This window comes from Trachypithecus francoisi, unplaced genomic scaffold (genome assembly GCF_009764315.1).
Source record: "Trachypithecus francoisi isolate TF-2019V2 unplaced genomic scaffold, Tfra_2.0 Lachesis_group0, whole genome shotgun sequence".
Classification (NCBI taxonomy): Eukaryota; Metazoa; Chordata; class Mammalia; order Primates; family Cercopithecidae; genus Trachypithecus; species Trachypithecus francoisi.
Window position 1 is genome coordinate 63,846,575 of NW_022681453.1, and position 21,905 is coordinate 63,868,479.

The 21,905-nt window shown below is 43.5% G+C and overlaps 1 protein-coding gene across 1 annotated transcript in view; it reads left to right on the forward strand.

Annotated features, from left to right (window-relative positions):
• The window catches only part of SLC12A8 (solute carrier family 12 member 8), a 136,641-nt gene that overhangs the window by 99,655 nt on the left and 15,081 nt on the right, over positions 1-21,905 (forward strand). Inside the window, exons 8-9 of the mRNA XM_033210958.1 lie at positions 6,425-6,571; positions 8,630-9,272. Of these exons, the coding sequence (XP_033066849.1) occupies positions 6,425-6,571; positions 8,630-9,272 (790 nt within the window). The remainder of the gene's footprint in view (positions 1-6,424; positions 6,572-8,629; positions 9,273-21,905) is intronic.

The window sequence follows — 21,905 nt, forward strand, 5'->3', positions numbered from 1 at the left end:
GCACCCTTTAGAGACTCTGATCTGATTATCCCCTGGCCCGCGGCTCCTCCCTCCTCTCCTTCCCCTGCTTTTCAAGGGAATGCTCAGAGTAGGTATATGGGAGGGCAGGCAGCTTTGTATCTAAAGCCACAAACAGCAGTAGGGTAAAAACAGCCTAGAGACGGCATCTGAGAGCCTTTGTGGGTGGAAATTCCACACTTCATAATAGGCACCAAACCGGGGGAGCCTCCTTTGGAATGCCACCTGTCCCGACAGTGAGCAGGTAGGCAAGCACTTAGCTAGCTGGGGGCACCTGCTGCACCAGGCCCAGCAATGACACTTGGGAATGTAATTATGCACACACTGGGATGAAAGGTGGAGATGTAGTTTTCGGAGAGGACAGGAGACCGTTCCCTGGAATAGGCCATTGTAAAGCCTATAAAGGAACAAAGCTACTGCTCTTGGTTCTCAGTAGAAATGGGCAGGTGCAGCAAGTCAGTGAGCCGTGATGGAACCGACCCTGATGACTTCAAAATAGCAGCACCTGGGTCTTCTGGTTCCCACTACCCACCCCCTAAAGGGGACCACACAGGAGTTTCCTCCCACACCTTTTGTGCTTTCCTGCTCACTGGTGTCGCTCCTTGGGACTGACTCCACTGCAGGAGCAGGTACCATGCTCAGGCGGTAGATTGGGCCACAGCTGTTTTTACTGGCAGTGCCTGGAGAAGGGGAGGGTGCAACCTACACTAGTTGGGAGGTGCAAGTGAGGAGTCTCTTTACCTTGGTCACTTGACACAACCTGCCACCCTGATAACCTGTTCACTTCAGCTTCCTGTCTTACCTGTGGCTTCAGTTCTGAGCCAACGCATCTCTGAGCTTTCCTGGGCCTGAAGAAAGGCCTCTTCTGTATGTGTGCCCCGCGCATCACCTCTGGACACTGAGACAGGGCGGGCCTCTGACCTACTCTCCTTGGCGCGCGTTCACACGCTGCTCCCCAACGCACTCCTCTCTTTCTCGGGGGCTTTCTGCCAGAACAATTATCTTCAATGGCTGCAGGCTGCCCTGGATTCCTTTCTACTGATTTGCAGCTGGTCAGTTAATCTGTTTCTGTCTGGGTTTCCTACAGCTTCTCTGATTTCTAATTATTTGGCTTCTCAACTCACAGTTTCTCTAAGAAGCGTCTTTTTCCTTTCTCTTTTCTTTTTTTTTTTTTTTGAGATGGAGTTTCACTCTTGTTGACCAAGTTGGAGTGCAATGGCATGATCTCGGCTCACTGCAACCTCCACCTCCCGGGTTCAAGCGATTCTCTGTCCTCAGCCCCCCGAGTAGCTGGGATTACAGGCACATGCCACCATGCCTGAATAATTTTTTATATTTTTAGTAGAAACAGGGTTTCACCATGTTAGCCAGGCTGGTCTCAAACTCCTGACCTCAGGTGATCTGCCTGCCTCAGCCTCCCAAAGTGCTGGGATTACAGGGGTGAGCCACTGTGCCCGGCCACATCTTTTTACTTTTTATCCCAACCACAGAGGAATTTTCTCCCAGCTCTCAGGTGTATGTGCATTCTTAAAAGTCTTATATACAGTGGTGGCTCTGAGCTAACCCATGAAAGCACATAGTAGGTGCTAATTATAATACATTTTACCTGGCACATAGCAGGTGCTAATTAAATTTTAACTCCCTTCCACACTCCTTATGGGCATACCCTTACAGATCAAAACATTTATTTTAGGAACACATTTTCTCCCCACAAATCCACCATATTTAATAGGAAAAGCCAAAATAGTCAATCTCAGTATTATTTAGTTAAAAAAGGAATTGTATAAACCACAGTGTTAGTTGGGGTAAAATAGATTAAATGTTTCAAAAGAAACTTGTATACAGTCCAGGAAACATGTTTATTACAAATAAAAAAGACCAAATATCTTAGGAGCCCTGGGGCTTGCTAACTAGCAAAATAAGAGCAATCTAAGAAGGAAAAATATCCCAAAAGTATTGTTGTTAAGACTAGGGAATCTGGCCAGCTCATGCCTGTAATCCCAGCACTTTGGGAGGCCGTGGTGGGCAGGTCACTTGAGGTCAGGAGTTCAAGGCCAGCCTGGCCAACACAGTGAAACCCCATCTCTACCAAAAAATACAAAAATAAGCCAGGCGTGGTGGTGCACGCCTGTAGTCCGAGCTATTCAAGAGGCTGAGGCAAGAGAATCGCTAGAACCCGGGAAGTGGAGGTTGTAGTGAGCCAAGATCGTGTCACTGCACACCAGCCTGGGCAACAGTGCAAGACTCTGTTTAAAAAAAACAAAAACCCCAAAAAACTGGGTAATCCCACAGAGCAAACTCTGATTCCTGGATTTAATAGTCATGGTTTCACATATTCACAAGGGACCTTGGAAGCTCATGGCACAAGCTGTACAGGGAAGATGGGGATGGGACAATGCTGGTGACTAGGGCATGAGTCCTAGTGGGCCACTCAGCACCTGGGAGTGGGTCAGCCTGAGTGTCCTCTGCCCTCCATCATGGACACAGTCCTGCCTCTCAGGAAGAGAAGCAGACTAGGTCTCATTATGGAAAATGGCTCTCAAGTGAGAGGTAAAACTGGACTGAAAGTTGAGATGTTGATCAGTTCGTGGAGCGTGGAGAGTGCTAGGAAACTCATGACTGTGGAAATGAGATGTGGGAGGAAAAAACCAAAGCGTTGTTGAGACATGGCCTTATTAATACACTTGGGATTGTAAAGGTTTTTAGGGTGCGCTCCTCAGTGATGTCAGGGGGCCACTGGAATTAGATGAGACAGAATGAGCCCCTTGCAAATGACTTTCAATCCTGTCCTTCAAGAGAAGAGAGCAGCCAATGAATGAGTGGAGTCCCTCAATGACTGAAGCTCAAGTGGGAGCTGGGAGAAAATACTAAGAGCAGAGAGATGGAAGTAATTATTTTAATCAGTAGTTACTGAAGAAAGAAATCAGGGTACTTCACACCCCATGTAATATTTTGGAAAGAGCTTTGAGGGGGATGGTTCAAACAGGTGTATGCCAGAAAAGAATCACTTTTTATTTAAAAAGAACTGTTGACACACCTCTGCTCAAATAAATCCTCACTTCCACCTCCACTGGCACATTTAGCAAATTTTCAGTCTGATATGAATAGAGAAAACAATTAAGTTCTTTTAGGGCTGGGAGCAGAGCTGCGTGGTTCACCGTTGTGTCTATAAGCCTTGCTCTGCCTAGCACTGTGCCAGGAACATAACCTGTCCTTGGGAAATGCTTCCTAAATGGGTGGATGGATGGATGACAAATGAAAGAAAGAGATAGGATTTAGGCAGGAGAGATGGAATGAAATGTTTATAATTTGTCTAGATGTGGGGACCAACATTTCATATATTATTCAGAAAATAGACTGAATAATATTTTTATATTTTTTAAAAGTGGTAAGTGAACAGATCATTCTACACGATCGACAAACTGGACATAAACAAGTTGCTATACATGGCCCTGTCTGACCCCAGCTCTTAGGGCTCTGGAGGAATCCCAGGGTGTGTCTGTGGGAAGGCTGGCCAAAGACGGAAGCCACCATATCGTGTACTCATGGTGCCAGAGACTCAACCCAGTTCCTGAAGTCAGTCCAACTCTAGGAGTATGACAGGCTGGAGCATTCCCACTCTTTCCTGCTCTGAGTAAATAGACAGGCTTTAAATGAAAAAGAGTTGTAAAAATTCAAATATACATAACCTTTTAGGTAAGAAGCAGTGAAATTTCTACAAGGAGATGCCATGCCTGACTCTCCCAAAGAATTTTTTGAGGGGAGAATGCAATGGCTACAATGTGTTGTGCCCAGGGGTTGCAATGCAATTGCAATGGCTACAATGTGTTGTGCCACATCGGCTGCATATTAGAATCACCTGGGGGGGCTTTCTTACCATCAACCACGTCTGTGTCTCACTCTACACTAATTAAATGAGAATCTCTGGGTGATTCTTATGTTTAGCCAGAGTGGGGAATTATTGATTTAACTTTTCAAAAGGCTCTTTCTTGATAAAATTTCATCATAGAATCTGTTTTCTAAAAACCAGTCAACATAGGATGCATTTGGTAGAGAAGACAGAAATAAAGGTTATAGATGAATGATCACATCTCAGAATGGATTGAGGACTAATAATGGACCCAGCTTATCTAACAGTTTTGTAAGGCACCTAGGGCTCAATGACAGCAAAGTCGTGAAGCTGCATGAATACAGCTGCTGAGCTCTGCTTGCCCGATTCTGGATGAGCTGCTGGGGGAAGGGGGCCAGTTCTACCCGTGAGGCACTCAGGGTGCTGGCAGGATAAGCCATGAGCATAATTCTCCCACAGGATGGAAAGTAACAAAATGCCATCAGATCACACAAAGTGATGGAAACACTAGATGACATTGATTTTCTGTAGTAATAAAACGGTGAGTAGGGTGGGTAGGACAAACCCAAGAAACCTGTGACATTGGAAAAAGAGACAGGCGAGATTCTTTGGGGATAAGAGAGATGATAAATATAGGGGAAAGGAATCAACACTGAATTAAAGACAAGGTGGGCTCCATAGTGGACCTTAGTCTTGTTCATCAAGCCTCTGACCTTCCTGACCATTTGGGGGTTATTCCACCAATGGTCTTGAAGGGAGGGAGTACCCCTATTCTGCGTAATAGAAACCCAATGGACCAGACCTCTCTTGCCTGTCCCTTTGCAGCCCTGGTAGGGCACATGACCTACACTAGGCCATTGGGTGCTCCCATTGTAACCAATGAAGCAAAGATAAAGAGCTGGTGAGAATCCATCCACAGGGCAGCAGGGGTGCAGCAGCATCCTGGCCAAGCTGTTCCTGGGGAAGAGGCTGGGTATGCCTCCAGGCTTGGTCCTGCCCTTTTCTGAGCCTCATCCTTTAGCCTCCTGATGATTCTACAAACTGCCAGTGTCCTACAAATATATTCTTTTTTTAAGAAAAGTATTTTTTTCCCAATCAACTGTCCTGACTGATTCATCAGTCAGTCAAATTATTCCAGTGATAATTTATGAGCCAGGAAAGAAGTCTAACCAGTGGCTTGCGTTCAGTGTAGCTTGATGACATGAATCTGGTGCTTTGCTGATGCAAGGAAGTAAAAAATGGGGCGAGGAGAGCCTTCATCAAGAAGGGTGTAAGCGACAAAGCTGAATATTAACTCTAACCTATCTGTAAGCATTGGACACATGAGTACTCGGAATGTACAGTTCTGGCCACTGTGCCTAAAGTAAAGTAGAATGGAGAGGGCACCTCAAATAAGAAAACAAAGTTGCTTCCCTATGGGTACAGATGAGGTCGGGCCCAGGAGGGTGAATTCATGAGTGACAGCTTGGGACCTGGCTGCGCATGGCAAGCAGTGATGCAGCCACCCAACCCCTTAGCACTTTTAGCACTGGGTTAGCTAGTAACATCCTAGACCCTGATCTTTTGTAAGTTGACACCAAGAAGAACAGCTGTGCCCTCTTATTCTATCTGTTGGTGCCTTGTGGGTCATGGATCTCATTCATTCATTTGGCATTTATATTTCTGTGTTGGACACCAATAATTCTAGGGTGAACAAGACAGAAGACCTGCTTAAAGGAAGCCTCCACATTAGTGGAGGGGGTACCATGATAGGTGCTGTCCTAACGTCATGTTGGGGATGCTATGGAGCACTGAGAAGCGACTACTGTAGTCAGGGGAAGAGGTGATGGCCTCACAGTGGAGGTGAGGTTGGTGCTGAGTTTTGTAGCACAATTAGGAGTTTAACAGACAATGAGTAGATTAGGGGGTGTGGACAGAGGCTTCCTACAGACAGAAAAATCATGGTGACCAGACTCTCAGTGTGCCAGGTGTGGAGCTAAAGAGGTCACAGACCATGAAGAGCCTTATATGTCAGGACAGGGGGAGCCTTTGATATGTCTGCAACAGAGACATTGTGATTAGATTTGAGTTTAGAGAAGTCACTCCCGCAGAGGCTTAGGGGATGATTCAGAGTCAATCATCTGAATGATTTAAACTCATCTTTAAGGTGAGCTTAAAGGCAAGAGGCCAATGAGCATTGTAGTTGGCCAGTTTGTTCTCAAAGTGTGGTCTCTGGGAACCTGTGGGGAATCCGAATTTCTAGGCCCCACCCCAAGCCTACTGAACCAGAAACTGAGGAGGGGGCCCAGAAATCTGTCTTTAGCAAGCACTGCAGCTGAGTCTGGCAGACGCTTCATTTGAGGACCGCTGTGCAGTCCATATGAAATGTGGTGGCAGATTCAGCTGAAACCATGGAATGAATGGGGGTGAGGCTGGGGATATAGAAACTGTATCCCAGAGATCAGATCCAGAGGACTCAGTGGATGATAGAATGGAAGCAGGTGGGTGGGTGCTGAGGGAGTAGAAAGGCACAGGAGCAGGTTCTGGCACTGGCAAATGAAACCACTTCTCACACAGGTGTCCCTTGTGGGCTTCCTGTTCCTTTTGGGCTTATACATCTCGTCCCTGGCTTCCTGTATGGGAGGACTTTATGGAGCTCCCCGCATCCTGCAGTGCATTGCCCAGGAGAAAGTGATCCCTGCACTTGCCTGTCTGGGACAAGGGGTGAGTAATCCTCTTTTTTGTTTGTTTGTTTTTTGAAACATGTTTTGCTACTAACCTGATTGTTGGCCCATCAGTTGGTTAAGCTTTTCTGATCAGAGCCTCTGGTTAATTTCTTTAGGGTGACACACAAAATAATGCAGAGGTCATTTCTTTCAGCCCTGTCCTCCGGCTGGCTTAGGTTAGGGCTAAGTAGATGAAACATCTTAAATGTCACAGCCACCCAGCCCCTTAGCACTTTTAGCACTGGGTTTGCTAACCCGTCCTAGTAACATCTTGGACCCTGAGCAGCATGAAAATGCAGTGCCCCATTCTTTAATAAAAATGAATTCAGGGTCCTCCAGGTTTAGCATAGAAGAAAGCATGTTTTGGTCAGGAGGCGAGCTGGTCCTTGCAGATCTAACTCTGCCCTCGAGGCTCACCTGCCCCTTGGGGTTTGCTGTTTGATGATTTCCCACACCTCTGGCCTCTATACTTCCTGTTAACCATCAAGAACCAAACCTTAACTGATACCTAAAGGACAGCTCAGTTGAGTCAAGGCTGGGATGATTAAAATAGACATTCTAAAGCCCAGGGGAGGACCAAAGAGACATAAACAGAGAATCCCACTTCCCAATAATATGGTTTATAAGCTATAGTTCATTTTTGCCTTGTTGAGGTACCACAGAGGGCGTCCCCACCCGCTTCCAATTTTCACCCTCCCTCTGGTTTAGGGAACACATCATTGCAACTTATCCTTGATTTCTTCCTTTACCTTCCTTCAAAAATGCAGTTTGGTTTTGGACATTGTTCATTTGAGATCCTATTAGACATCCACTGGGAATGTTGAGTAGGCAGTTGGATATGTAAGCCTGGGTTTCAGGGGAATGTTTTAGGCTGGAGATTCAAATTTGGAAGTTGTCAATATAATGCCAGTATTCAAAGCGTGAGCCTGGTTGAGCTCACCAAGGGAGGGAGTACAGACAGAGAAGAGGTCTGAGGATGGAGCCTGGAGCTGCTTTAAATGTGGAGTTCAGAGACGTGAAAAGCCAACTATGGAAACCAAGAAGGAGCAGCCAGTGACGAGGGAGGTCAGTCAGGAGAAGTGAGGTAAAGAAAGTGTTTCGAAGAGGAGGGAGTAGCCAGCTGGGTCAAAGAAGACAGGGACTGAGAAGTGACTGTTGCTTTTGGCCCAAGAACTATGTCAGTGACTGTGATGGAGAGCTCCCGGGAATGGCAGCTAGCACCTGTTTTCCATTCCTGTCCGCCTGAAGGTCACCATACCCACCTTCATTAATAACAGGTGTGTGTAATGTGTGTGCGTGAGCATTTGCTGGTGTTTAGGGTCAGAATTCCCCTCTTCCAGCCACCAGTGATTCTGCTGTGTCTTCCGGAATCTTCCTCTCCCTGGGAAGAATCAACTTTGCATCTCTTTGATTTTCTATGCTGGTATCAAAACCCAATGAAAGACAAAAGGAGAAAATAGTTGGGAAGCCAAAGTTCTATAAAAAATGCCCCATGTTCATAGTTATTCATACAGGCTGGGCACATTGGCTCACGCCTATAATCCCAACACTTTGGGAGGCCGAGCTGGGCAGATTGCTTGAGCCCAGGAGTTTGTGACTGGCCTGGGCAACATAGCAAAACCATGTCTCTACAAAAAGTACAAAAATTAGCCACGCATGGTGGTGTGCACCTGTAGTCCCAGCTATTCAAGATGCTGAGGTGGGATGATGGCTTAAGCCCAGGAGGTGGAGGTTGCGATGAGCTGACCTCACACCACTGCAGTCCAGCCTGGGCAACAAAGCCAGACCCTGTCTCAAAAAATAAAGTTACTAATACAACTAATACCTGTGGGGCTTACTGCATATCAGTCTATGTGAAGCATTTCACATGTATGAACTCTGATCTCACAATAATCCCATGACTAGGATACTATTATCTCAAGTTTATAGATGAACAATCACATGGGGAGAAGTGGCTGAGTCATTATGAATTGTGTTTCTAGCCTATAACTTCTGAAATCTCTGAAGCATTCTATCTGAAATTTTATGGTCCTGCGTGTTATTTTTGTTGCTGCAGAAGGGGCCAAACAAAACACCTGTGGCTGCCATCTGCCTGACCAGCTTGGTGACCATGGCCTTTGTCCTTGTGGGTCAAGTGAACGTTCTGGCCCCCATCGTCACCATCAACTTCATGCTGACATACGTCGCAGTGGACTACTCTTACTTCTCCCTGTCCATGTGTTCCTGCAGCCTGCCCCCGGTGCCTGAGCCAGTGCTCAAGGAGGGCCCGGAAGGCCTCCACTGCTCTGAGCACCTGCTCTTAGAGAAAGCTCCCAGCTACGGCTCTGAGGGACCTGCCCAAAGAGTCTTGGAGGGAACGCTGCTGGAATTCACCAAGGATATGGATCAGTTCCTCCAGCTAACCAGAAAGCTAGAGAGTAGCCGGCCCAGGCAAGGAGAGGGTGACAGGACCCCAGAAAGTCAGAAGAGGAAAAGCAAGGAGGCCACCAAGCAGACCCTACGAGATAGCTTCCTCTTAGACCTCAAATCCCCTCCTTTCCCTGTCGAGATACCTGACAGGTTGCCCACTGCCTCCTGGGAAGGGCAGGAGTCCTGCTGGAACAAGCAGACTTCCAGGAGCGAAGAGACTCAGCTTGGGGGAACATATGGAGAACAACTGGTTCCTGACCTGTGCAACCAATCTGAGTCCAGTGGAGAAGGTGAGTGCTCTGGCATCACACTGGGGCCTCTTATTTGGGGATGACCACTGATTATCCTATCTACCCAGTTATTGTGAACCAGTTATAGCTGGGTTTAAAATCCTTGTTAATTTTGTGCAATATTTACTTTAAAACATTATAGTCAGGTATCAGCTGAATTATTTGTAATTCTACTCTGTTATAGATAGTTAATTTTAAACAGAAATTTCTATCTACTTCTGTATATTAGACCCGGGAGCCACAGCTAGTAATTGGGTATCAATCTCTTTTCACTCAAAAATGAACTGAAGTATAAAGCCAATGTGAGTAAAATCAATCTCTCCTTACAAGAGAAGTGGAAATGTGTTGTGATAAACTACCTGTCAAGGACGCAATATGTTTTCTTTGTGGAAGATGAACCTCCCAAACCAGGCAAGAGGGGATGGAAAGAAGGTGGCTCAAACTTTGTTTTCTCAAATCTATAAACACAGAGACACAGAGAGAGACACTCACAGAGAGGCTTATAGGACATGAGCAATTCTGAAAGTGAGAACTCGTATTTTCAAGGACCTACCATATTCTAGGTACTTTACATCTATTACTTCATGTAATATAATATATATTAGCATTTTCCATTTTATAAATGAAGACCTTGTGTCCCCATGAGGTCACAGAGAAGACTCTGAGCTGATTCTTTGCACAGCTGGACATCACCCTGCATTGTATTGTCTGTATTTGAGGCCCATGTACTTTCCTCTACATTATGCTCTCCCTGGAACTATATATAGACAGGTGTGGGCAAAGAGGAGGAGATGAGGGACATAGAAGGAGGTGTCTAAAAAATAGTGTTTTGGCCGGGCGCAGTGGCTCACATCTATAATCCCAGCCTGACCAACATGGTGAAACCCTGTCTCTACTAAAACTACAAAGAATTAGCCAGGCGTGGTGGCGGGTGCCTGTAATCCCAGCTACTCATGAGGCTGAGGCAGGAGAATTGCTTGAACCTGGGAGGTGGAGTTTGCAGTGACAGGAGAATTGCTTGAACCTGGGAGGCAGAGGTTGCAGTGAGCCAAGTTCATGCCACTGCACTCCAGCCTGGGCGACAGAGTGAGACTCCATCTCAAAACGAAAAAACAAAAACAAAGCAAAACCCAAACAAGCCCCCAAAAACCTAGTGTTTTATGTTCTCCCAGAAACCTGTTTTTCCTTCTTTGCCTCTAAATTGCCGGGAACTTTTAATTAAAAATTAAAAATTATTTTATTTTAATCAATGTAATAAGTGTATGGTTTAGTAAGCCAAATAATATTAAAGTCACATAATCAGAAACAGTAGTTCCTACTCTTTTATACCACCCCTTTTACCCTACTCTACTTCCAGTCCCATTCCCAGAAAATCCTACTTTGAACCAAAAATTTGCCTCTTCTGTTAATCTGTCACTAAATAATGTATTTGCATTGCTACTTCTTGATATTTCAGTTTCTGATATTGTCTTTTGACTTCCTCTTATGATAAATGAGGATTTGATGCAATCTCAGCTCACTGCAACGTCCAACTCCTGGATTCAAGTGGTTCTCCTGCCTCAGCCTCCCAAGTAGCTGGGATTACAGGCACCCACCACCACACCCAGCTAATTTTTGTATTTTTAGTAGAGATGGGGTTTCACCATGTTGGCCAGGCTGGTCTTGAACTCCTGACCTCAAGTGATCTGCCCACCTCATCCTCCCAAAGTGCTGAAATTCCAGGCGTGAGCCACCACACCCTGCCTGGATTTAATTCTTACATGCCACTCTGACTTCTCCTCATCTAATGCCCCCAGAGTAGTTACCCCCATTTTTTTATTAAATTAAAAGCTAGCATTCTTGTTATCATGACTAAGTAAATATTGCTCAGTTCTGAGCCATATGTTACCCTATGATTACATTTCCTTTTTTGCTCAACTTTTGCTGTTTCCTAGAATTAATAATTGCCTTAGTTTTTTCTTTGCTTGATTTTCTGTCATCATTTTTCTTTAAATGCTCTGGCAGATCTGTCAAATGTCTTTTTGCGTTGTTTTCAAAATACTCCGATTCTTCAGAAATATATTCTTTTCTTTTTTCCCCTCTGTCCTATGGCTCCATCTTTCTCTTCCACTCTAGATTGTTTATTTGCTAGGTCTGCTACAAAGCTGTTGTCTTAGAATTCCTCTTGTTACCACACTTCTGTGTCAGATCCAGGAAACAAGAGATTTCTTACCAAATTCATGCATTTACATAGTTTTTCTTTGATAATTCCCCACCCCCATTCCTCCATCCCCACTCTATTATCTTGATTTTGTATCTTAAATGGCTCTCTAATTTTCTTTCTTTTCTCTTTCCTATTCATTTATTTGTTGTTTTTTCTGGGATATTTCATGGCTTTTCTCTCCCAAGGCTTCTAATGATTTTGTTTGAAGGGTTGGTTGTTGTATCAGTCATGATTAGTTTTGACTGAGGATAACAAAATTGCAAAATAATAGTGACTTCATCTAGCTCATACACAAGGATCCAGAGGTGGGCAGTCCTTGGATGCCATGGCAGCTCCATGTTCCTGAGTGACCCATGCTCCTTTATTATTTTCTTTACCATCATCCTTAGAATATTATTCTGTGATCCAACATGTGGTTGCTGGGGTCATGCCATTACATTTATATTCCAGGCACTAGAAAAAAAGAGAGGGAAAAAGGGCAAAAGGATGAGCCTCTAAATTGAGTCATTTGGAGGAGGCTTCCTCAAACGTCCCATTCCACACTTCTCATATTTCACTGGTTGGAATTTAGTCATGTGATTACAACAAACTGCAAAGAAGGCTGAGAAATTGTTTTTAAACTGATCATATTACTACTTTACATAAAATTATGTGTTTTTTCTTTTCTTCCTAAGAAAAAAGGAGAGATAGGGTAGCAACTATCAGTCTATGTCACAATTATCCAGTTTTTAATTTCCAGGACCTCTTGGTTGTAATCTAATTTGTCCCTGTCTTTTTTTTTTTTTTTCTAATTTGAACGTCATCTATTTTTGTTCTATGGGTACAATGGCTTATCTTCTCTCTCTGATAATATTATTTTTCTTCCCCCTTTAAAATTTTTTTCTGAGGCTGGACATGGTGGCTCATACCTGTAATCCCAGCACTTTGGGAGTCTGGGGCAAGAGGATCACTTGAGGCCAGGAGTTCAAGATCAGCCTGGGAAACATAGTGAGACCCCATATTTACAAAAATTAAAAAGGAAGTTAGCTGGGCATAGTGGCATGTGCCTGTAGCCCCAGCTACTCCAGAGGCTGAGGTGGGGGGATCTTTTGAGCCCAGAAATTCAAAGTTACAATGAGCTGTGATCACTCCACTGCACTCCAGCCTGGGTGACAGAGCAAGACCCTGTCTCTAAAAAGAGTTATTCTGTTCCTTTTACCGTTTCTGTTTTCTTTTTTTTTTTTTTTTTTTTTTGAGACGGAGTCTCGCTCTGTCGCCCGGGCTGGAGTGCAGTGGCCGGATCTCAGTTCACTGCAAGCTCCGCCTCCTGGGTTCAGGCCATTCTCCTGCCTCAGCCTCCGGAGTAGCTGGGACTACAGGCGCCCACCACCTCGCCCGGCTAGATTTTTGTATTTTTTTAGTAGAGACGGGGTTTCACCGTGTTAGCCAGGATGGTCTCCATCTCCTGACCTCGTGATCCGCCCGTCTCGGCCTCCCAAAGTGCTGGGGTTACAGGCTTGAGCCACCGCGCCCAGCCCCTGTTTTCTTTAATTCTTTTCTCTTTTGGTTTGGGCTCTCTCTCTCTCTCTCTTTTTTTTTTTTTAAACCTTGGAGGCTTTTTCTGAAATGTCCATTGATCTTTTGACTTCTTTTTGTACTTAAAAGTGAAGTACTGGCTGGGCACGGTGGCTCACACCTGTAATCCAGCACTGTGGGAGGCTGAGACAGGAGGAATGCTTGAGCCCAGGAGTTCAAGACCAGCCTGGACATCATAGCGAGATCCGGCCGCTACAAAAAATTTAAAAATTGGTGAGGTATAATGGCACATGCCTGTAGTCTCAGCTACTTGGGAGGCTGAGGTGTGAAGACAGCTTGAGCCTGGGAAGTTGAAGCTGCAGTGAGTGGTGATCGCATCACTACACTCCAGCCTAGGTAATGTATTGAGACCCTGTGTCTACAAAAACTTTTTAATGAGCCAAGTGTGATGGCACATGCCTGTAGTTCCAGCTACTCAGGAGGCTGAGGTGAGAGGATTGCTTGAGCCTGGGAGATTGAGGTTACAGTGAGCCATCATCTCACTACTGTACTCCAGCCTTGGTGACAGGGTAGGACTCTGTCTCTGTCTCTTTTTTTTTTTTTTAAGTGAAATACTAAAAAACTGTTTAGAAGAGCTTTGTACATTAGCAGGACTTGTTCATTGGGGCACCTTACTGTAGAATAAGGAGGAGGGGGCTAGACTTTTTACTGGAGGACCCCCCAAATGTGAATGTCTAGAGGTTTTCTCTTGGACTCTTCAGTATGTTCCTCTAGAGGAGGGTTCTGTAATCCCTTGCTCGAGGGACACACAGATAGGTACTTGCATTCTGGGAACAGGATGAGATGAGTGAGTTGGAGAGGGGTCCCATTGTTTAGGGTATAGATGTGCATTTCATTCCCTGGCTTCATGTTCCATTTCCCCACTCTTTGCTGTGCCTGCTGTGCCAAGTTTGGGCACTCTCTGGCTTGATTGTTTCAGAGGAAAGCCCCCTTGGGGAGGGAACTGGGCAACAGAAGGGTTGTTACTTGGCTTCATAGGCAGAGAAAAGGATCTTGGTGTCCAATAAATATAGGCCTCCCATCAGCCCCCTGTACCTCACCACTGCTTGGGATGTGGTGCTTCCTGATCCTGAACCTGGTCTGCCAGAGTGAACTGGGCTGCTCCCTGTCAGCACCCTCTCTGGAGGCCCTAGGGCTCATTCTCCTCTGCTCTGCTCAGTCTGTCACCACTGTCACCTTTCCATCTTCCAGGGCTTGTTTTTATTTTTCCTCTCTCATTCTGTTTGTGTTTGTGGGTTTATGTCTGTCTCATTCATTTTCTGTCTTCTCAGTGGGTTTTCAGGAGAGACGTGAACAGTCTGCAATGTTTAATCAAGGAAGTGGTCGCTGTCCAGTTGCCTAGTCTTAGAAACGTCATAGGTATTGCTGACCATTCCCTCTCTCCCACTCCCTGCTGCCTTTACTTTGGTGCAGACCCTCATCATCTTGTACCTGGACTCTTCCTAAGTCTCCAAAATGCTCCCCCATCCCGTTTCTCCTTCATGCTGCCCACTGAATGATCTTTCTAAAATAAAACTCTCATCATGTCTCTCTTACTTAAAAACCGTTGCTGGAATCTAACCCCTTCCATGTGAAGTCCCAGATTGTGTGTGCGATGCAAGGTTCTTCGCAATCCAGCCCTAACATACCTTCCTAGCCACCCTTCTCATGACAACCCATGCGCTGTATGTTCCACTTTCACCCAAACTGATGTCCTAAACACACCATGTTCTTTATTCCTTCCTGCCTTCATACACCCTGTTCTGCCTCCTCCGATTGCTTCCCCTCCCCCTTCTCCATCTGGAAAACTCTGATATCATTTCAAATCCATCTGACTTTTAAGACCCACTTTGCCTCTTCTGGAGAAGGATTCTGTGATGTCTTCCACTGTGCAACCATAACATTTGATTCATATTAGTAATATAAAGTATTATCTCATATTTATATGACATCATATTTATGTCATATTTGTTTACACATTTGTCTTTAGGTTTATTTGTCTCTCTTAAGGAAATAAATATTAATCTCATTTGTTTGCCACTAGATTGTCAGATTCCTTTGTTTGCGAACTGTCTTTTCACCTCTGTACTCATCACCATATTCCCACACAGTACACATAATGTAGCACTCAGTAAAGCCTACTTTAATTGATGAGCAATTGAGCAAATATTGGCTAAAACATTGAAGCATTGATCAAATAGAAAGAGTTAAACTATTACAAGAACCTAATCGTTGACAAACCAGATGCTATAAAATAGTAATAATCAAATCACGATGAAATAAATATTCCTGAGAGCATGGATTTTAAAAATTAACTTGAGGCTGTATTTTATGCCTATATACACAAGAATTCTTTATTTACAACAGCTGTGCAAGAGAGATATTTCTGACTATGTAGACGTCATCAAAGACAAGGTATCTGATTAAATAGAAATAAAAAACATTTGCACAACACAGTGTCACAGAAGGAAACAATTATTCTTACAAACACAACTGATAAAAGCATACCTTCCAAAGCATATTATTTTTAAAAACAGGAAGGTCCAAAATCTAGATTTTACTGAAAAGATGTCAGGTGAGATAAATACAAAGTTTAACATTTGAAAAATCAATGCTCACTCATTCATGTCAAGTCAACAAATGAATTCTTATTGTTAAGTATTATTAGTAGCTAAAAATAGCCAGCACTTATTGAGCACATCCTATGTGCCTGGCACTGAGATTAGCATTTAATATGAGTTATTTCACTGAAGCCCAGATTTAGGCATTGTTCTGTCTTTCTACAGATGATAAAAGTGAGGCTCAGAGAAGTTAAACACTTGCTTATGATATGAGAGAGTCAGAATTTGAACCCAGGTCAATCTGACTGTCAAATCTGTGCTCTTAACCACTACACAATGTGTATGCCACCACTTGTAATGAGTATTTGTTTTGAACTAGGCCATGATATTGATTAAATGAACACAAATTAAATCATCTTTAAGATATCATTAAGCTGGGCATGGTGGCTCATGCCTGTAACTCCAGCACTTTGGGAGGACAAGGTGGGTGGATCACCTGAGGTCAAGAGTTCAAGACCAGCCTGACCAACATGGAGAAACCCCAGCTCTACTAAAAATACAAAAATTTGCTGGGCGTGGTGGCACATGCCTGTAATCCCAGGTACTCAGGAGGCTCCCTTGAAACTGGGAGGTGGAGGTTGCGGTGAGCTGAGATTGCGCCATTGCACTCCAGCCTGGGCAATAAGAGTGAGACTCCATTTTTAAATAATAATAACAATAATAATAAATACATATATAAGTGCATATCTATTAAGCTATAAAAAATAAAATAGCAGATTTGTGATAATTAGGTATATGTACACATTGCTAGAGGCAACATCAATTGATTCATTCCTTTCCTGTTGATTAAAGTTTTTCATCAAATTTGGGAAGTTTTTGGCTAATATTTCTTCAAATATTTTTTCTGGCCTTTCTTTTACTCCTGTCCCTATGAGACTCCCATTACATATTTGTTGATATACTTGACATTATCCCATTAGGCCTCTGAGACTCTCTTTCTTTTGCTTCCACCTTTCCTTCTCTGTTCTTCACTTTGGATTATTTTTGTCTTCAAGTTCACTGATTCTTTCTTCTGTCATCTCAAATCTTCTGTTGATGCCATCTAGTACATTTTTCATTTCTGTTACTGTATTTTTTAACTGTAGAGTTTTCATTTGGTTATTTTTTATAGTTTATATTTCTCTTTCTCTCTCTCTTTTTTTGGATGGAGTTTCACTCTTATTGCCCAGGCTGGAGTGCAGTGGTGTAATCTTGGCTCACTGTAACCTCCACCTCCTGGGTTCGGGTGATTCTCCTGCCTCAGCCTCCTGAGTAGCTGGGATTACAGATGCCTATCACCATGCTTAGCTAATTTTTATTTTTAGTAGAGATGGGGTTTCACCATGTTGGCCAGGCTGGTCTTAAACTCTGACCTCAGGGGATCTGCATGCCTCAGCCTCCCAAAGTGCTGGGATTACAGGCGTGAGCCACTGTACCTGGCCTATAGTTTATATTTCTCTATTGGTACTCTTTATTTTTAAAGTCATTGTCATCCTAATTTTTTCTCACTAACATTATATTTTTCTTTAATTCTTTAAACATATTTTTAACAGCTGTTTTGAAGTTTGAAGTCTTTGTCTGCTAAATACAACATGTGAACCTACTCAGTTTCTTTTACTTAATGTTTTCCTTTCCTGAGCATGGGTCACAGTTTTCTGGGATTTTTGCCTGTCTTGTAATTTTTGGTTGAAAACTAGACAATTTAAATAATATATTGTAGCAACTCTTTATTCTGATATATATTTCTGAGTTTTTCATTTTTTGTTTATTTTAGTAAATTGCCTGGATTTAAACGGTGGCATCTGCCTCCCCTGTAGTGTGTGGCCGCTGATATTGTTAGTCAGCTTTTTATTCTTATTTTCATTTGTTTAGCCTGGTTTGCTAGGAGGTTGCCCCCTGTGTCTGCATAGCCCTTAAAGCTCTGCTTTCTGCCAGTGGATCTGTGTGTCACTTGGGAAGCACAGTTAAAGTTGGATCCAATTAGTTCCCCACTCTCCTCTGGGTTTTATGTTTTGCCAGGTTCTTTCAGGCCTCCCCAGGCATGGGCATAGTTTTCTAGTCATCCAGGGAAATGTGGGGAGGTTATCTAGTCTTTCTATGGTGCTCTCATTTCCAGGATCTCCCCCATTAGATTTCTGCTAGTCTTCTGCTCACCCTAGCTGGATCTGCACTTTCAGGCTAGCAAGGATTTTCCCCATTCATTTTTCTACTGTGCTCATCATATTTAGCATATAAAGCCACAGCCTTTTGCCCTGGCTTCAAATCAAGTTTTCCCCTTTGACAGCAAACTGCTGGTTTCTGACCAGCTCCATGCTGAATGGGAGCAGCTGAGGCAAGAAGGCTACAGGCTTTCATGTTTCTTACCCTCAGCTTTAGACATTTTTGAAAAATAAATACTTCTCAATTTGTTTTCTTCATCTGGTAAATTTCTGGAGCTCTGAAGTAACTGTTTTGGACTATTTTGTCTAGTATAATACCTTTGTGTGTGTGTGTGTGTGTGTGTGTGTGTGTGTGTGTGGAGAAGATTCACCGACCTCTTCATACTGCCATGGCTAGAAGTCCCTCTGGTTCATTCTGTGTGGAGAATGATGTTTCGAGATGTAACAAGAAACACAAAACTGTTTAATTGCCCTGATTTAGTAAGTCTATTTGAAGGAAACATTTATCAAGGAAACAACCCCAAATCAGCCAAACAACAAACCAAAACATGTGTACAAGATTGTCATAGCTGCATTGTTTGTGCTAATGACAAATTAGAAATAACTTAAGTGCTCAGCATTTGGAAAGTGGTTAAGCAAATTATAACATCAACATGATAAAATACCACAGGGACTTTAAACATGATTCTGTGTAGAGTATGGCAATATACATTATCAGTTTATACATGCTAATTAGAACTACGTGTTTCTTTATTCTGATAAAGATATGAAGCGAATTTTCACAGAGGGTTTAATGTTTAAGTAATTTCTATAAAATTACTTAAATTTATTATTTAAAAATTAACATAATTGGGGTTTCCCCTTTATGCTTAAAGTGTTTATATCTGCTGTGAATATAGAACTTATACATATCACTAGATTTTAAAAGTCAGTTTAATATTTGCATTATATTTGTTATGTTTGGCATTTTTAACATGCACGGTGCATGCTTGTTTATGAGTAGAGGCTTGATAAAGTAAAGTTGCCTTCCTTGTTGTAACTTCCTAGTATTTCTAGCATGAGAAGCTGTCCCCTGCCCCCTTGACAAGTTTGTACAACTTGCTTTTTCCAGCAAAATCTGAGATGAGAAAAAAAATTCCTTTAGTCACTTTGGAAGAGTTTTGAAACCCTAGCTATTCAGAATTATGAATAATTGTCTATTTTATAGTACCTATTCAAAGAGTCATTGCGCATCTTCACATAAATTCTCCCTTACATTGCTAATAGATAAAACACCATTGTGGCTGCCTAGAGGACAAACCTTTCCTACTACTTCTGCCCAAGTTCCTCAGAACACACACACGCACACACACACACACACACACACACACACACAAAATTCCCTTTAGGTTCAGTAAAATTGAGGTTGTATAAGACCAAGTGTTGTAAAACGGTGAGCTTTAATAGGTGACAGATCTCAGAGAAAGGCAAAAATATAAGTTCTTAACCAATAGTGAATAGTGTTTCTTTTTCTCCTCCTCCTCCTCCTCCTCCTCCTCCTTCCTCCTCCTCCTTCTCCTCCTCCTTCTTCTTCTTCTTCCTTCTTCTTCTTCCTTCTTTTTTTTTTTTTTGAGACAGAGTCTTGCTCTGTTGCCCGGGCTGGGGTGCAGTGGCATGATCTTGGCTCACTGCAACCTCAGCCTCCTGGGTTCAAGCAATTCTACTGCCTCAGCCTCCCAAGTAGCCAGGATTATAGGCATGTGCCACCATGCCCAGCTAATTTTTGTATTTTTTGTTTAGTAGAAACAGGGTTTCACCATGTTGGCCAGGATGGTCTCAGTCTCCTGACCTTGTGATGTGCCTGCCTTGTCCTCCCAAAGTGCTGGGATTATAGGTGTGAGCCACTGTGCCCAGTCTAGTGTTCCTTCTTAATAACCAAGGGGGCAACTGTATTTTACTAAGCCTATGTTTGCCATTAATTGAATTGTTAAAATTAAACAATTTAAAAAATAATTCTGTTATGATTGCCACTAATTAAATTGTTAAAACTTCACAATTTAACATGCTGAATAGACATAGAAGGTTTTTGCTGTTATAGAGCTTACATTCTGGTAGGGGAAGACATGATAAATAAGCAAATACACACTGTGATGTCAATAAGTGATAAGTACAAAACTAAACAACCAATTTAAATTGTTAAAACTATGCAATTTAATTAATGGCAATCATAACAGAATTTATTTTTTGAAAAGTACTGGAGCTGTCCATTCAGATCAATCTTGCAGACTTTATTTTAATCCATAATTTTTTTTTTTTTTTTTTTTTTTTGAGGCGGAGTCTCGCTCTGTTGCCCAGACTGGAGTGCAGTGGCCGGATCTCAGCTCACTGCAAGCTCCGCCTCCCGGGTTTACGCCATTCTCCTGCCTCAGCCTCCCGAGTAGCTGGGACTACAGGCGCCCGCCATCTCGCCCGGCTAGTTTTTGTATTTTTAGTAGAGACGGGGTTTCACTGTGTTAGCCAGGATGGTCTCGATCTCCTGACCTCGTGATCCGCCTGTCTCGGCCTCCCAAAGTGCTGGGATTACAGGCTTGAGCCACCGCGCCCGGCCTAATCCATAATTATTAAGGAGACTTTTACCGAGTGCTTCCGATACACAAACTTCTAAATGCCTAGAGTTGGCATTTAGAATATAAAAGAGGGTCCTTGTCCCTGAAGGTGTAGATGTATAAAAAGATAAGCATAATACTTGGAGGCACATGATGAAGGCAAATAGATGTTGAGAGGATGAAGTCTTCTCAAGGTGTAGAATGATTTACATGCAGAGAGGTAGAAGAAGAGTTCCAGGTAGAGGAACTGGCATGTAGAAAGGTCCAGGTGGGAATTGGACTGGCAACTCATCAAGAATGGCAGAGGCCCAGTAGTGACTGGAGAGCAGTGAGCCAGGGAAGAGAGGTGAGAGGAGTCCAGTGAGGAAAGTGGGGGATAGTGCTGTATAGGGCCATGTGGGCCATTGTGAGTGTGATGGAAGGCTCGGAAAGTTCTAGCTACAGCTACAATGTGACCAGAGTCAGACTTTAAGAAGATCAGTGACTTTTAGAGGTAAGAGAGAGAGCCAAGGCCAATTTGGAGGTATATTAATTAGGGTAGGCTAAACAATAACCAAAAAATGTTATTTACTTGCATTACAGTGCAAGAAGAGTGTTCCAACTCCGTGGGAGGCTCTCTTCCATGCATCCACTCAGGGATCCAGGCTCCTGCCATTTGTACGACTTCACTATGCCCTCGAACCTAGTCATGTGCACAGTCAAGACTGAGTTACCACATTCAGATTTCAGGCAGAGGAAGGGGGAAGTGTACAGAGAAGAGGCACACGTTCTCTTAAAGACCTTGGGCCAGAAGTGGCACTCACTGCTTCTGTTCACATTCTGTTGCTGAGAACTTAGTCACATGGTTACACCTAACAGTGAGAAATCCTGGGAACTGTACTCTAGCTGTGGTCTGTACCACAGGAGCCCACTGCAGTAAATGGATGAAAGATGAAAGTGGGGGCAGGGCGCGGTGGCTCAAGCCTGTAATCCCAGCACTTTGGGAGGCCGAGACGGGCGGATCACGAGGTCAGGAGATCGAGACCATCCTGGCTAATACAGTGAAACCCTGTCTTTACTTTAAAAATACAAAAAACTAGCCGGGCGACGAGGCGGGCACCTGTAGTCCCAGCTACTCGGGAGGCTGAGGCAGGAGAATGGCGTAAACCCGGGAGGCGGAGCTTGCAATGAGCTGAGATGCGGCCACTGCACTCCAGCCTGGGTGGCAGAGCAAGACTCCGTCTCAAAAAAAAAAAAAAAAAAAAAAAGAAAGTGGGTTGGATTAGGACAGGAGCAATGGAGGCAGTGAGGAGTGATTGTATTCAGCATATTTTTGATAGCAGAATCAACAAGGTTTATGGACAGAATAAGTATAAGTGTGAGAGAAAGAAGGGAGTAAGGATGAATCTTACATGTTTGTGTAAATGGTGGTGTTATTTATTCAAATGAAGATTTGAGGTGAATAGATTTCTGTGTTAGTCATGTTAAGTTTAAGGTGCTTATTAGCCAACTAATGGGTGATATTGAGAAGACAATGAACTATTCAAAACTTA